Raw genomic sequence first — 16,697 nt, forward strand, 5'->3', positions numbered from 1 at the left:
CAATACAACTTTATAATGAAACCAAGCGAGTGTAGCCAGTGTTATTTAAGTTATTGTGCCAGCAATCATAATGTTTGCTTTTATTTCTATGTAATTGAGTTTTATAACAATCTTTGTAACTTATATACATAATTATTATATGAATAATTTGATTAAATTATGTAGTTCAACTAAATGACTAATAAAAACGAACACTAAATATAGCATTTTATACGGTTCTTTAAGTAGGTGTTTACACATGCACAATGTGGACGTTTACTAGATTTCAATGTTGAAGTGATTTAGATTACACTGTATTTCTTTATTTTGAATCCGATGTAAAGATTAGAAAAGAGAGGCAGGTGGGACTAGTGTAGATGGGACATGGTGGTCGGCGTGGGCAAGTTGGGCCGAAGGGCCTGTTTCCATGCTGTATGAGTCTATTATTTTTTATCTCCAACTCTGGAGCATCCAACAGATTGCTGACCATGGGAAAAGCGTTAAGTTCGAAGAGTAATAGCACTGTCCCACGGTGCGAGTTCATTCAAGTGCTCTCCCGAGTTTAAAAACAAAATCAAACTCGTGGTAAGCACGGAGAATGAACGTAGCTGGTACGTCGGAGCTCAGGGACGTCTCTTACCGGCTCGTACCGCTAACGGCAGGTACTCGGGACGACTCGCTAACGGCAGCTCTGTAAGGACTCGACAAATTCTACTTTGCAAACGTCTGGTTTGTGTTTCCAACAAACACCCTCACAGGCACAGAGTTCCAAATAAAACATGTCTGTGTCAAGAACTCGCCCCCACATCCTTCCTGCTGTTTTGAACCCACGTCCCCCGCTTCTTGAACCGTCTGCTCAATGGCATTTGCTTCTCTTTTTATTCGAAAACACGAACCATAACACTTAACATTGGTGATCCCAAATTTCACTGTACCAATTGGTGCATGTGACAATAAATGTCTCTTGATCTCGATCACTTGTGCAATTAGAAAAATGGACAATAGGCGCAGGAGTAGACCATTCGAGCCAACACCACCTTTCAATATGATCACAGCTGATCATCCAATATCAGTACGCCGTTCCTGCTTTCTCCCCATATCCCTTGATTCTGTTAGCCCTAAGAGCTAAATCTAACTCTCTCTTGAAATCATCCAGTGAATTGGCCTCCACTGTGGCAGAGAATTCCAGATTCACAACTCTCTATGCGAAAAAGTTTTTCCTCATCTCAGTCCTAAATGGTCTACCCCTTATTCTTAAACAGGGACCCCAGGACCATTTTTTCTGCATCTAGCCTGTCTAATCCCTTAAGAATTGTATGTTTCTATAAGATACCCTCTCATCCTTCCAAATCCCAGTGATTCAAAATTCCAGAAATTCTCCTCTCAAACTTGTTTTGTTCCAAGAGCGACTTTTCCGATAACCGTGCAGTAAAAGACCCTCATACCTGTCGATATGGGGAGAAGGCAGAATGGGGTTGAGAGGGAAGCATCGATCAGCCACGATTGAATGGCGGAGTAGACTTGCTGGGCAGAATGGCCCAATTCTACTCTTATAATTTATGAACTCGTATGCTCCACCTTTCCTCGTAACATTCTGTAGTCAAAAGCAAACTGCTGTATAGACTCAGCGGGTCAGGCTGTGTCCATCTCCAACAACTCTTACCAACTTCTACAGGTGCACTTTCGAAAGCATCCAAAAGGGATTTATTACAGCTTGGCACAGCTTGTGCGTGCAGTTCTGGGTGTCCCATTGAAAGGATGTGGAGGCTTTGGAGTGGATGCAGATGAGATTTAACATGATGCTGCCTAGATTCGGGTTTAAGCTATAAGCAGGCCTTACGGCCCATCAAGGCTATAAGGAGATGGCAGACAAACTGGAGATGGTTTTCTCTGGAATGCCAGAGATTGTGAGACATGATAGAAGTATATAAAATTATGAGGCATAGATATGGTAGACAGTCCGAATCCAATTCCCAGGTGTAAATTTCAAAGATTAGAGGCACCCAGCTCTCACCTGAAGCTCCAAGCTGTTCAACATTCGACAGTGGCCACACCCTGGGAAACCACTGGCTGGGAGGCTAAACCAGGTGAGGGTAGCCGATGGGTCTCAGAGTTTAGGTACTTGCTCAGCACAACCATGTGTTATAGTTTTGTTTAGAGACGCAGTCGGAAACTGGCCCTTCGGCCCACTGAGTCCGAGCTGACCAGCGATCCCCGCACGCTAACACTACCCTACACACACACACATGGGACAATTTAGCCATACCAAGCCAATTAACCTACAATCCTGTACGCATTGAGAGCAGGAGGAAACCGAATATCTCGGAGGAAACCCACGCGGGTCACGGGGGAAGAACGTACCCGTAGCCAGGATCAAACCCGGGTCTCTGGCACTGAGAGGAAGCAGCTGTACACCACCCACCCTGTTCTGGTGGATCGGGCAGAGGAGATCCACTGGGGGGGTTCAACGGCCAGGAGGGTGGCTCAGAGGAGTGCAAAGGGCACGTCAAGGGGAACGAAGACATGGTCATCCACAGCAGCAAAGGGAGCTTCCAACCATACCGTCTAACCGTGCCACTGGAATCCAGCTCATGCTACCGAGGGTGGGATCCCTCGTGTGCAACAGCCTCTCCACCTTAGGTACACAAAATTGCTGGGGAAACTCAGCGGGTGCAGCAGCATCTATGGAGCGAAGGAAATAGGCGACGTTTCGGGCCGAAACCCTTCTTCACAACAGCCTCTCCACCTTGATCTCTACCACGCAGTCTGCACAACCATGCTATCGTCATCTACGACAGACCACCACACGTGTGTGTGTGTATATACACCCTGAACCTTTCTATTTTATTGTAATACAAATACTGTTTCCACATTATTATTATGTGCTATAGAAACATAGAAAATAAGTGCAGGAGTTGGCCATTTGGCCCTTCGAGCCAGCACCGCCATTCACTATGATCTTGGCTGATCATCCAAAATCAGTATGTTCACATATTTGTTGTAATCATGCAGTCTTTTCCCCGACTGGATAGCACGCAACAACAAAAACCTTTGACTTGACCTCGGTACATATGACGATAATCTTGAAACTTCACCCCCTTCTTTTTCTCCACAGATGCTGCCTGAGCCGTTGAGTTACTCCAGAACACTAGTGTCTACCTTTAGCATGTACCAGCGTCATGCAGTCCCCTTCTACACATTAATCAAACCCATTCCCCCAACGTGCTCCAAAGCCCCCTTTATCCGCCCCATTTTAATTGGAGAAGCAAGCCTTCAGTTCCACAAACATTTTATTTTGATCCTTTTCATTGAACCCTTTATAACAAAGTGAAATGTTGGATAGCATATTTACATAAAATATCTACAAAGGCAGCCGGACGGGAACAGATGTCTATGAAGGAGACGCTGGTCACCGTAGCAACGCCCGTCATCGTGGCCCACAGAAATCACTTCCAATGATTGCTTGACATCCACGCTCTTCTGATGGTCGATCCTCATCTTCAAAGTTCCCACCTTACGAAGCCTCTTCATCTTCGATCTTGGGTGCCAGGTAATACTTGACGTGCCCCATGTCGGCAATCTTGTACTCCACCACTGCAACGATAAAACTCACCTTTAATTACTGGTCAGTCAACCCTGCCCGACTTCCTGACTAAAACCTCAAGGGGTCCCAACTACACGCACCGAGTGCACACAAAGCTCTGGAGCAACTCAGCAAGTTTAGTTTAGAGATACAGCGAGTAAGCAGGCCCTTCGGCCCAAGTCTGCAATCCCCACACATTAACACTATCCTGCACGCACCAGGTACAATTTTACACTTATACTAAGCCAATGAACCTGTACGTCTTTCGAGGGCGGGAGGAAACCGAAGATCTTGGAGAAAACCCACGCAGGTCACGGGGAGAACGTACAAACTCCGTACAGACAGCACCCGTGGTCAGGATCGAACTTAGGTCTCCGGCGCTGCAAGGCAGCAACTCTACTGCTGCCCCACCGTGCCACGCTGAGTTGGGCAGCATCTCTGGAGAAAATAGATAGGTGACATTTCGTGTCAGGATACTAAAACGTCACCGATCCAAGTTCTCCAGAGATTCTGTCTGACCCGCTGAGTTACCACTCCAGTCCTTTTGTGCAAACCAGCTCCTGCAGTTCCTTGTTTCTATGCACCAAGCACAGCTAGCGATATAATCTTTAGTCCTCAAGCCTAGATTTGCAGTGGCTGGGTCAAGTAGTCTCTGGCATGCCTGGGCAGCTTAGTCTCGCTTGCAATAGGTGACTGTCGCCAGTAGGAGGCATGATGTGCACCACCCTAGTCCAGAATTAACAAGTAGTCAATGGACCTGAACCTCCAGCAATATTCAGTTTTACTTGCACAAGCAGGATGGATGGGCTGAATGGCGTCCAGCCATATCAACTATGCCCAATGAATCCCAAGGGGACACCCCTGAAAAGTACGTATCTAGGAAGGAACTGCAGGTGCAGGCTTAAACTGAAGACAGACGCAAAATGCTGGAGTAACTCAGCAGGACAGGCAGCATATCTGCAGAGAGGAATGGGTGACGTTGCGGGTCGAGTCCCTTCTCCAGACTGATGTCAGGGGAGAGGGAGCTACATAGATGAAGAAGTGTAAGAAAAGTGAGCCCCAACAGCCCAGTGGTGGGGCGTACAGGAGGGCGGACGGAGAAGGCAAGGAGCTGGAGCACGTACCCAGGGGAATGTCCGCAGACATGCTGAGCGTGACGGTCGGCGAGAGGGGGGTCGCCTTGGTGAAGAAGTTCAGGTACCGCAGGGCAAAGGTCAGCTGCACGGGCTCGTTCATCTCGATGGTCACCTGTGAAGGAAAGCGAGGTTGCAGTGTTAGCATCGCTGCCGCTCCCACGTGCCCGTTGCACAGCGCGGCCACTCGCAACATGGCGGGTCGCAGCCACAAGACGTGTTGGAGAGCAAATGGATCTCGTTGCAATACTGGGCGAAGAAAATTTAACTTAAAACGAGGAGCAGTCAGGAGGGACAAGGAAATGGCGGCCACCCAGTTTGGTGCAGTGAACCATCGTACCACAACTAACGAGCAGTCCTGAACTACAATCCACCTCATTGGAGACCCTCAGACTATCTTCAATCACTGGCTTTACCTTGCACTAAACGCCATTGATGTTATCACCTTCGTCACGTATCTGTACACTGTGGATGGCTCGATTGTAACAGTGTGTTGTCTTTCCGCTGACTGGTTAGCACGCAACAAAAAGCTGTTCACCATACCTCGGTGTACATGACAATAAACTAAACTGAACACGGGACTGGCGCACTCCTTGCTCACTGAACAACTTCCGCCTGCAACACTGACGTTGAGCCTGGCCAAGCCGGCCATCCGCGAGTCACAGCGCCAGGTGGAAGAGGGCTCCGCCATAGCCAGCCGCCTGCCCCTTTTCCGGGGTTACGTCCGAGCCCAGGTGGTTTTTTAGAGGGACTACGCACTGTCCATTGGCACCCTCGGGGATTTCCGGGACCGCTGGGGGTGGAATGTATCCTTAATAAGGATAGTGAAATAGTTAGTTAAAGTTCCGTATAATTGTTTCACTTGTACTATGATGGTGGGCTTGGTTGAATTGTTTACTATTGTAAATAATTGAATAAATCTAATTTTAGTATAAAAAACACTGCAGTTGCCCCGAATGGAAACGCAGCTTAACTAAACCGTGACGCGTTTGCGGAATGGGCCGGCACTCAGTGAACTCAGATAACGGACGGAAAAACCTCAGCTCAATCTGTGGTCACGTTTCCGGTCAATTGATCTGGGGAAAATAGTCTTGAGTCTCACCGCAGAAGACGGGCCATTAATATCAGTGTCAGTACTGGGGTGATAACCACAATCCACCGGCCCTGTGGTCAGACCTCTCATCCACCTTTCAGGGCAGTGAAATCCTTACTCAGTCCGGTCTGTGAACAACCCACCGAGACCACGCTGATCAGCGATCCCCGTACACTAACACCATCCTACACGCTAGAGACAATTTAGTTTTACCGAAGCCAATTAACATATTCTGTTGTGCAGCTGAAAGTAGGAATTTCGTTGTTCCATCTGGGACTTGTGACAGGAAAACATTCTGGACTTGTTTATTAGCGATACAGCGCGGAAACAGTCCCATCTGCCAACTGAGTCCGCGCTGTACACTAGCACTATCCCGGCCCCATAGCAGAAGCGTCCACGTCACGGGGCTGGAAACTGGAAGTATCCCGAGCTAATTCTGCTACCACCATCGTCTATTGCAACAAGTGATGGCTCCCACTGATTGTCGCCAGAAGCTTGCGTCCTTTTCAGGACGAACAATGACAGCGATGTCAACATTTGAAACATGGAAGATAGGCACGAAAGAAGCACTATACTACACAGTTGGGACAATTTACATCAGCCAATTAACCGACAAACCTGCCCGTCTTCCGAGTGTGGGAGGAAACCAGAGCACCTGGAGAAAACCCATGTGGTCAGAGGGAGAATGTACAAACTCCGTACAGGCAGCACCCTACGTCAGGATCGAACCCGGGTCTCTGGCGCTGTGAGGCAGTGACTCTAACCCTGCACCACTGAGGCACCTCTGACACAGGATGACCTGACCTGACATAGGAATGATCCCCCAACAATAGTGTTGGCTCAAAGGGATATTCCCAGTAAATCACTCACTTGGAGCTGCTACTTGTTTGGGACAAGAGTGACTATAACTGGATGGAAATGTGACACCTCAGTGGACCTTTTAATGGCTCCTCTTCTGTGGTGGGACACGAGACTACTTTCTCCAATCGGCCAGAAACGTGACCACTCTTGATTCGCTTGGGAGACTTGCTCATCTGAGGAGAGATTAGATCCCGGTGGAAAACTCCCAAAGGCACTCACCGCCTCCTCCTCTTTGTCCACGTTGCTGGTCTGCGACAGCTTAACGTTGCCGGTGCCCAGCTCGCCGCTGGCGGAGAACTTCACCCCGTCCTTGGCGCAGGAGATGACAACCGCATCGCCGATCTGGCTCAGGTCCCGGCAGGTACGGGCAAACTCGCCAGACGGCATCTTCACCACGCAGCTGTACTCCTGCTCCTGGAAAACACCAGGACGGAGCAGATCGTCAGACCAGCCGAGAGCCAACAAACAAACAACCCCAACCCCCCACCGACGGCTCACCAAGCTCCCAACTCTACGCCACGACTTACTGGAATTCCCAGCTGCTCAACGTCCAAATCCATCAGCTTCATCTCGTAGTCTGATATTTTCTCCTGATCTGCAAGTAGAAGCAGACAATGTCAAACTTAATGCTCAAAGCTATCCCAGCATTACCGTAACATTTATATACAACTTCTGGCACTCAGTGGACGAGTGCAAATAGGGCAGCAAAATGGTAGAGTTGCCGCCTTACAGCACCAGTGACGAAGGTTCGAACCCGACTATGGGCGCCACTTGTCTGTGTGGAGTTTGAACTTTCGTTTCCTCCCACACTCCACAGACGTCCCTTGTACGTGTAGGATAGTGTTAATGTGCTGGGATCGCTGGTTGGTGCAGCCGAAGGGCTGTGTATCTATAAACTAAATTAAATTGGTGCCACTAGTGTTGTGTGGAGTCTGCACGTTCTCCCTGTGATCATGAGAGTTCCCACCAATTGCTCTAATTACCACCAACTTCCCAATAACATAGGGATGGCAAAATAGGATGGTGGAAACAAATTCAACTGTAACTTTCGGATGAGAAAAGCCTGGCAATCTGACACAATTATTTGCATTTCTGCAGGGAAAAAGCAGACAAAATGGATCGTCCCCAGTAAAATATTATTGGGCAGAGTACATGTGATTTAACAATAGCGCACAAGATCTGAGAGGACTTTGTTAAATTTAACTGCAGATACCAAAATCTGTGTGAATCCACTGAAGTTCGGGGTGTAAAAAAAGGAACAGTGTTGGAATAATTCAGCAGGTAAAACACCATCGGTTGAGAACATTGATGGGCAACGTTTTGGGTTTCGGGGACGTTCTTCAGATTGATTCTGTGTGTGTTTAAAAGGGGGAAGAGAAGAAAGCTGGAAGAGAGAAAAGGCTGCACAAAGCACTGAAGGTAATAGGTTGTGTAGGAAGGAACTGCAGATGCTGGTTTACCAAAGATAGACACAAGATGCTGGAGTAACTCAGCGGGACAAGAGGCATCTCTGGATGGAAGGAATGGGTGACATTTCGGGTCAAGACCCTTCTTCAGACTGAGTCGGGGAGAGGGAGACATCAAGATATGGAATGGTACGGTGTGAGAATGAGAGATCAAAGGAAACGGAGTTCAAGGAAAATGTAGAATAGATCATGGTTAGCTGGGGGATGGTAACAACGAGGTGTACAAAGTAAAATTTAATCAGGAGGACTGTCAAATTGGTCAGAGAAATAGGATGGGGGAGGGATGGAGAGAGGTTGATACAGGTGGGGGGGGGGGGGGGGGGCTGATAGGAGGACGGTGGACAAATACCAGAGATGATAAGGCAGAGGATAGTGAGACAAAAGAATTAAAGAGCCGCAAATTGTGAAGCGAGAGGAAGAAATGTAGCTGGAAAGGGGGGAGTAATAGGTGCAAATCCAGTGAGGCACAGGAGAGGGGAAGGCTGGGGATTGGGAGGGTGACGCATAATTTAACCCAAAACAGCGACACAATGGACTTTGTACCCAATATGGGACTATTCTGTTTAACATGAGATGCTGGTGGACGCTCAGTCCGAATCAAGGTTGCCGTTGGTAGATTTTTGGACACCAATGAATGGGAAATCAGTGCCGGTGATGAACTGAAGGGGTGATATGGTAAACTACTGCTGGTGTTTCAAGTGTCAATGCCCAATACTCACTCTGTGACTCGAACACCAGCGCCAGTGTGTCTGCATTGTCCTCTGCTCTCAGCGTGATGATATCATCATTGCCAGCACATTTAAGGATTTTGGACATGCTGTGAAAAGGACCAGAGTATTAGAACCAGCTGTCAGTTATCACTCAACACAATGTCCTTCTAAACACAGAATGTTCTGCTTTTAGTGATGCTCAAGGAAGACAGATAACTACCCCCGTACTCAGTTTACAGATCTGCTAACCTGGGTTTACCAATCCATTTTGGGGAACTGTTTAGTTCAGAGATGCAGCATGGAAGCCGCCCCTTCGGCCCAAAGCACCATCGAGTTTGCGTCGACCATGATCACTTGTACACTAGTCTGGACCGCGGGCCCAGTGCACGACATCGTCGGGAGCTCGCAGGTCACACACAGGTTGGTGACCTGTTCTCCGGAGCTCCTGCAACAGCTGCGTCCGCTGGACTGGAGGGCCGCAGCTTCGACCACCCCGGGCCGCGGAGTTGACCCGGCCCGTTCGCGGAGCTCGGATTCAGCCGCGGGACTGACATTACTTACCATCGCCCGGCGGGGTCACAACATCTGAAGCCTGGATCGCCTCGGCGCAGAGGGAGAATAAGGGAAGAGACAAAGACTTAAGACTTTTGCCATCCATCACAGTGAGGAGGTGCCTGGTGAACTCACTGTGGTGGATGTTAATTTGTGTTTATTGTGTGTTTTTGTCATCTTTACTATATGTAGGACTGCAAGGCAACAAAATTCCGTTCAGACAATAAAGGCTACTTTGACTTTGACTTAGTCCTATCCTAGACACATGGGGGACAATTTACAGAAGTCAATTAACTTACAAAACTGAGATAGGCACAAAAAGCTGGAGTAACTCAGCAGGACAGGCAGCATCTCTGGTGAGAAGCAATAGGGTGATTTCACGAAAGGTCACTGGATCATAGATCCTCACCCACGTGACCTCAAAATCGAACTGGGGTACAAGCGTCACTTCCGGTACATGTTATTGATGCTGAACACTTTCACACCCGTTAAAAACCACGAAAACGGCCCGTTTTTGAGCTGTAAATAACTGTGCCAGTCGGGGTGACCGTGAGACACAGTTATCTTACAGTCCAGAAGATAGATAAAAATGAAGGTAAATACAAGAGGGAGCTGAAGGGGCAACAACAGCGGAAGTGGTTAGCGGACATTCGCCGTGGAGATATAAAGATCGAAAATATTTGAAGCTACATTTACCATTTAAATAATCGTAAACTATCAATGCGTTTTGAAATAAATTTTACTCAAATACAAACTAAGGAATGGGATGTCAGCTGTTAATTGGATAATAATAATAAAATGTCCTGATTTTGTCCAATTAACAGCTGACAATTATCCCATTCCTTAGCTTGCATCTGAGTAAAATTTATTTCAAAACGCATTGATAGTTTACGATTATTTAAATGGTAAATGTAGCTTCAGAAGCGTTTTCATTTTGCATGTTAAAACCCACCTGAGAACCATGGGCGATTTTGCAATTTTACTGACGGATTTTTCACTTTTAAAACTTTTAATATAACGAATGAATAAAGATAAAACGTCAATAATGCCTTACTTTTGATGAAATGCAGCGAGCAAACGCGATAATTCCCGATATTTTCGATCTTTATATCTCCACGGCGAATGTCCGCTAACCACCCTTCAGCTCCCTCTTGTATTTACCTTCGTTTTTATCTATCTTCTGGACTGTAAAGTAAGATAACTGTGTCTCACAGTCACCCCGACTGGCACAGTTATTTACAGCTCAAAAACGGGCCGTTTTCGCGGTTTTTAACGGGTGTGAAAGTGCGCGTTTTCAGCATCAATAACGTGTACCGGAAGTGACGCTTGTACCCCAGTTGGATTTTGCGGTCACGTGGGTGAGGATCTATGATCCAGTGACCTTTCGTGAAATCACCCTATAGGTGACGTTTCAGGTCAAGACCCTCCTTCAGAGTCTAAAGAAGGGTCTCGACCTGAAACGCCACCCATTCCTTCTCTCCAGAGATGCTGCCTGTTACGCTGAGTTACAACAGCCTTCTGTGTCTATCTTCATTTTAAACCAGCATCTGCAGTTCCTTCCTATAGAATTTACAAACCTGCACGTCTTCGGAATGTGAGAGGAAACCAGAGCACCTGGAGAAAACCCTCACGGTCACAGGGAGAGCGTACAAACACCAGTGCATACAGCACCCGAGGTTAGAATCGAACCTGGTACTCTGGCAAAGTAAGGAAGCAAATCTTAAGGAAGCTGTTCCACACTTACAAACCTGGCTCTCTCTCCTGATGCTGCCTGATCCAGGGAACATTGTCCATCGCCAGGTTCTGCTTTCTAACATCTGCACAATTTACGTCAGTCTTAGGAATATATAGGCACCCAGTACCCGGAAGGATCAAATCATCTATCCAGATCATTATTCATCTTATAGGATGCACACAGTCCATCGCCTAGTAACCCACCACCACTTTGGTCAAGACATTACTTTTGAGGGTCCTTGGGTGTGATAATAGGATATTCTGCACTGTCTCCCATTGAGTCTATACAAGATCTTTGATCAATCTCATCTCACCATCTATTTATTCCCACATGATCCTCAACCTTCAACCTCAACCATTGATTACCAACCAATTACGTATTTGGTGCAATTTGAAACCATTTTCAAAATAGATCAGCCACTATCGATTGGCAGGCAAGACTCTGTGGGCGTAATTTCTGCTCCTATGTCTTATGGTCTACACTGACTATGTCTTGGATCATGGAAGGATGCTGGAGCACCTGGAAGAATCCCATTCAGTCACAGGGAAAACGTATAGATCCACGCATATAATGCCAGAAATCAGGATCGAACCCGGGTCAGTAGATGCACGCGGCTGCAGTTCTACCAGCTGCACCACCCACGGCAGTTTGAAGAGGTCATACGGTAGGCGAAACGCATGCTTGCATCGAGTATGAGAAATTCTCTTTTACAGATAAATTTTAACCATTGGTCCATAGACGTTTGTTCACGTTTTCGGAGCAGATTAGGCCATTCAGCCCATCAAGCCTTCTCTGGCATTCAATCATGCCGTTCTCTATTTCCCTCTCAACCCCATTCTCCTGCCTTCTCCCCATAACCCAACATCCATGGGCAATTATAAATGCACAAAGTAGGAGCAGGCACGGCCTCAAATCTGCTCAGCCTCCACTGATACCATAACCTCAATGCCACGTTCCAACCTACCCTTGCCCACCACCTCTTCGGTGAAACTATTCAGAATCAGTCTGAAGGTCCCGACCTGAAATATCACCCATACATGTTCTCTGGAAACTCCAGCATTTGGTGTCCTTTTGTGTAAACCACCATCTGCGTCTCCTTGTTTCTACATCTATTGCCCTTTGAGGTAGATTGGCAAATACTTACGATTCTCTGCAAGAACAAAAAGCTACCCGCCTTAAACAGGGGACTGCTTATTACTTTTGTCATCATTTGAACTAGAATCTCCCACGAGAGTGAAAACATCTTCTCCCCATCAAGACCCCTTAGAACTTGTCTATTTTAAGCAATCTTTGGTTTAATTGCAGACGCACTCAACAGCCAACTTATTCATTACTCTGAAGATAGACACAACATGCTGAAGTAACTTGGCAGGACAGGCAGCATCTTTGGAGAAAAGGAATGGGTGACGTTTCGGGTCAAGACCCTTCTTCATCTTCAGAAGGGTCTCGACCGAAACATCACCCATTCCTTCTATCCAGAGATGCTGCCTGTCCCGCGGAGTTAAGACACAAAATGCAAGAATAATGCAGGCACAAAATGTATGATGTCTGTCTGTTGCCTGTCCCTCTGAGTTACTCCACCATTTTGTGTCTATCTTCGGTTTAAACCAGCATCTGCAGTTCCTTCCTACACATTATCCTCCTCTTTACACGCAAGAGATGTGGATGAAATATGGAGTCAGGTCGTTGGCCTAACACTATCTCCATTAACGGTGGATAGTCACACAAAGCTGGAATAACTCAGCCGGTCTGATAACATCTCTGGAGAAAAGGAATAGGTGACGTTTCGGGTTGAGCACCCCTGGAGAACATTATGGGTAGGAACCCTCTCTCCCTCCCCTTCTTCAGACCGAGTGGAGGCAAATAACTGGGGGCTACACAGTAACAAACGTGTCTGTGCAGGAAATTGCTTGGAAGAGGGGGGGGGGGGGGGTTATTACAGGGCGGGAGTCATCATCCAACAGTCAAAAAACAAACGAGAGGAATATTAAAAAGCTAATTTGAGTTTGCAACGTGATTAAAACTAAATCTCCCCGCTTTTTGAATGAAATGTAACATGTCTGGGCAGGTTCCCGCCAACCCGGCCTTTGTCGTTTCGCGCGCAAGTGACGTCACAGCCGGTCCAGTGGCGCCTTTTTGTAACAAAAACGGAGGGAAATGTCGGGGCAGGTTTGGAAACATAAAACCCCATGTCCCAGCCACACATCCACAAACATGCTGAAGTAATGTTACACACACACGGTTAAAAGTCGGTGACACTCACTCAACTACTAGCCGCTGCAACCATTGCAGCAATAAACACACAAGTTGCACAAAAACACTGCATGCATTTGGACCACTATGTAACATTTTCCAAGTTTAGATATAAGCCTTGAATCTAAAGCATAGATTTAGCTGCAGTTACCTGCTTTTTTTGGGGTGAGTGGATGTCATATTCCAAGACTGGACCCCATTTTCCCGGTGTATTTAACATAGAATTGTGTTTTTAAATTTATTTTTTCTCTTGCAAACGTCACGTTACCTGCTGAGATTGACCCCCATGGATAGGTTTCTGTCGCAGCGGTAGGTGTCGAAGCCGTCGCTGCGAAGGGTGAGCTGCACCAGGGACACATGCGAGCTGTCCATAGACTGCAGGCTGATGCCGGTCGAGCTGATGTCCCAACAAGCCTCGGTGATCAGATCTTTTAGGGCCTCCAGCACCTTCTTCAGGATGCTCCCCTGCACCAAGCGGGCCTCGAACATCTTTGCGAATAATATCGAGCACTTGCAGCGCCAAAGAAACGAGAGGAGTCGGTTTAATTGCAGAGCCAACCTACTCGCACCGAGTCTCACTAGCAAATGAACGGGCTTGAAGTGCCCTCCCTTCCTGATATAACCTTATGCAAATCATTCCTTCCATATATGGCAACGGCGCGAAATTACGTTTCATTTAAAAATTATGGACCTAAAAATAAATTTTGAAAACCCTCATTATTTGAATCACATTTTCCTGATACTAACTCAATTAATATTAATATGAAGGGTTTCGGCCCGAAGCGTTGCCAGTAATATGTTTGTGGCTGCAGGCGTCAGTACTTTAGAAGCTATCCTAAGAAATCACATGTATAAATTCATTTGCAGGATAAATGACTAAAAATGTTATTATTGTGGCCTTGTCAAACATAAGGGTTAGCACTACACGCTACGAATCCCAGCTGTGGGGACACTGGTATCGTTGTCTCGTTGTAGGACATTGATCATTCTATTAATCTGGATTTTTAACTCATGTATTGTGTTTTTTTTAAATATAATTTATGATGCTTTTATAAGTGATATACTAAGATTTTATATGTACTTTATGATTTATTTTTAATATGCAATGCATTTTTTTAATGTAATGTTGCCCCTTGTCTGGACCTCGAGTCCGTAATAAAGTTTATTATCATTATTATTTTTATTTCCTTTGCTTCATAGATGCTGCCTCACCCGCTGAGTTTCTCCAGCATTTTTGTCTACCTAATATTAATATTAAATGAGTCCCAAGAAAAGTCCTGGCACGAAACGTCACCCAATCTTTTTCTCCCCGCTGAGATACTCCGGCTTTTCGTGTGTAAACCAGTACCTGCAGTTATTTTCTGCACATATTAAGACTTATTCCTGAAAATTGACAGTTGCAAATTCAAAGCAAACGATGTAAATATCTTTTAGATTGTAAAACACTGTGTTAGTCCCTGCTTAATTTGCTCGTTTTCTACTAAACAACTGCTCAAAGGTCTAATCGGAAATGTACAATGAGCAAACATTATCTGTTCATGTCTGAATTGTCTTCTAACCTTTTGTTCATGTGTGAATTGTCTGCTAACCTTTTGCTGTAAGTTAGTTGTTCATCAATTGAAAGGAAATAGCGATATTGTATAGTTATATATTAGAATTTACAACAAACTGTCAGATGCATTAGAGTCCACTTAGACACCAGAGGGTGCTGCAATCTGGAGCAACAAATGATCTGCTATCCAGCATCCTTCTACCACCACCCTAAGCACCTTTCTTTCCACTCGTCCTGCTCCCACTACCCGCCTCCCACTATTCCAGATTCCCCATTTTTTTTATCCCCTCCCCTTTCTTTCCCTCCCCTTTCCACCCACCCATTCCTAATTTTACATTTTAGAAGACACTTTTCTTTCTTAACAAATTCTACCTTTTGCCTTCCCCACTTATTATCTCCAGCCATGGTTCGGTTACCATCTGCCCTCCCCCCCCCCCCCCCCCCTCCCATCTGGCATCTGTCAAGCAACCCCTTCACCTAGATTCACCTATCAATTGCCAGCCCTTGGCCCACCTCACCTCTCTACCAGCTATCTACCAGCTATCTCATTTCTACTCCATCAGCCTGTACATTTCCTACCACAGATACTGTCTGACGCACTGAGTTCCTCCAGCAGTCTGTTTTTTACTCATGGGCACAGTCCTCCCCAACATTAAAAGCGTCCACATGAGATGTTGCCTCAGGAAGGTGGCGTCTATCATCAAGGATCGTAACCATCTGGGCCAAGCCCTCTTCCTGCTACTACCATCCGGCAGAAGGCACAGAAGCCTGATGCCCCATGGAACCATGTTCAGGAACAGCTACTTTCTTAATGAAGAAGAGTCTCGACCTGAAATGTCACATATTCCTTTTCTCCAGAGATGCAGCCTGTCCCGGCGAGTTACTCCTGTGTTGTCTGTAAAGATTTTCATTGTACTTTTATCTCACCGTACTGGTGCATATGACATTAAACTCGACTTGATCCATATAACCTCTAATGCAATTGGAGAACAATTCGACAACCATATCACAATGCAGATAGATAAACACAAAATACTGGAGTAACTCAACAGTTCAGGCAGCATCTCTGGAGAGAAGGGATGGGTGATGTTTCGGGTTGAGACCCTTCTTCAGACAGTGAGTCAGGGGAGAGGTAGATTAGAGATATGGAAGGGTAATGTGTGAAAATGGCAGATCAAAGCAGATGATCATCATTCAAAATGTAGAATGATTCATTGTTAGCTGAGGGGAAGGTGACCAGGAGGCACACAAATAAGAATTGCCACTTTCATTTCACTGCACATCTCGTATGTGTATGTGACGAATAAACTTGACTTGACTTGAAGAAAATGAATCAGGAGGGCAGTGAAACTAGTCAGAGAACTAGGGTGGGAGAGGGACGGAGAGAGCGGGAAAGCAAGTGTAGCCCAATTTTCACTGTGTCCTGCAATTAGGAGGACCATTGCCCTGGTGGTGGGAGGACCATTGACCAGTGCCCTGGTGGTGGGAGGACCATTGACCAGTGCCCTGGTGGTGGGAGGACCATTGACCATTGCCCTGGTGGTGGGAGGACCATTGACCAGTGCCCTGGTGGTGGGAGGACCATTGACCAGTGCTCTGCCCCGACCCCTGGTGTTGGGAGGACCATTGCCCTGGTGTTGAGAGGACCTTTGATCAGCGCCCCCTAGCGTTGGGAAGAACATGGACCAGTGCTCTGCCGCGACCCCTGGTGTTGGGAGGACCATTGCCCTGGTCGTGGGAGGACCATGGGCCAGTGCTCCCCATCGCCCCCTGGTGTTGG

At 46.7% G+C, this 16,697-nt stretch overlaps 1 protein-coding gene across 1 annotated transcript; it reads right to left on the reverse strand.

The window, feature by feature from the left end:
• Positions 1–3,251: 3,251 nt before the first annotated feature.
• On the reverse strand, positions 3,252–13,967 carry pcna (proliferating cell nuclear antigen). The gene is made up of 6 exons (XM_033013706.1): positions 13,634–13,967; positions 8,835–8,932; positions 7,177–7,244; positions 6,869–7,063; positions 4,687–4,810; positions 3,252–3,573 (listed from the first exon to the last, which is right to left on the reverse strand). Exons 1-6 carry the CDS (start codon positions 13,852–13,854, stop codon positions 3,494–3,496), a joined length of 786 nt encoding a protein of 261 aa, XP_032869597.1. The 5' UTR covers positions 13,855–13,967; the 3' UTR covers positions 3,252–3,493.
• Positions 13,968–16,697: the final 2,730 nt, after the last annotated feature.

This window comes from Amblyraja radiata, chromosome 39 (assembly GCF_010909765.2).
Source record: "Amblyraja radiata isolate CabotCenter1 chromosome 39, sAmbRad1.1.pri, whole genome shotgun sequence".
NCBI lineage: Eukaryota > Metazoa > Chordata > Chondrichthyes > Rajiformes > Rajidae > Amblyraja > Amblyraja radiata.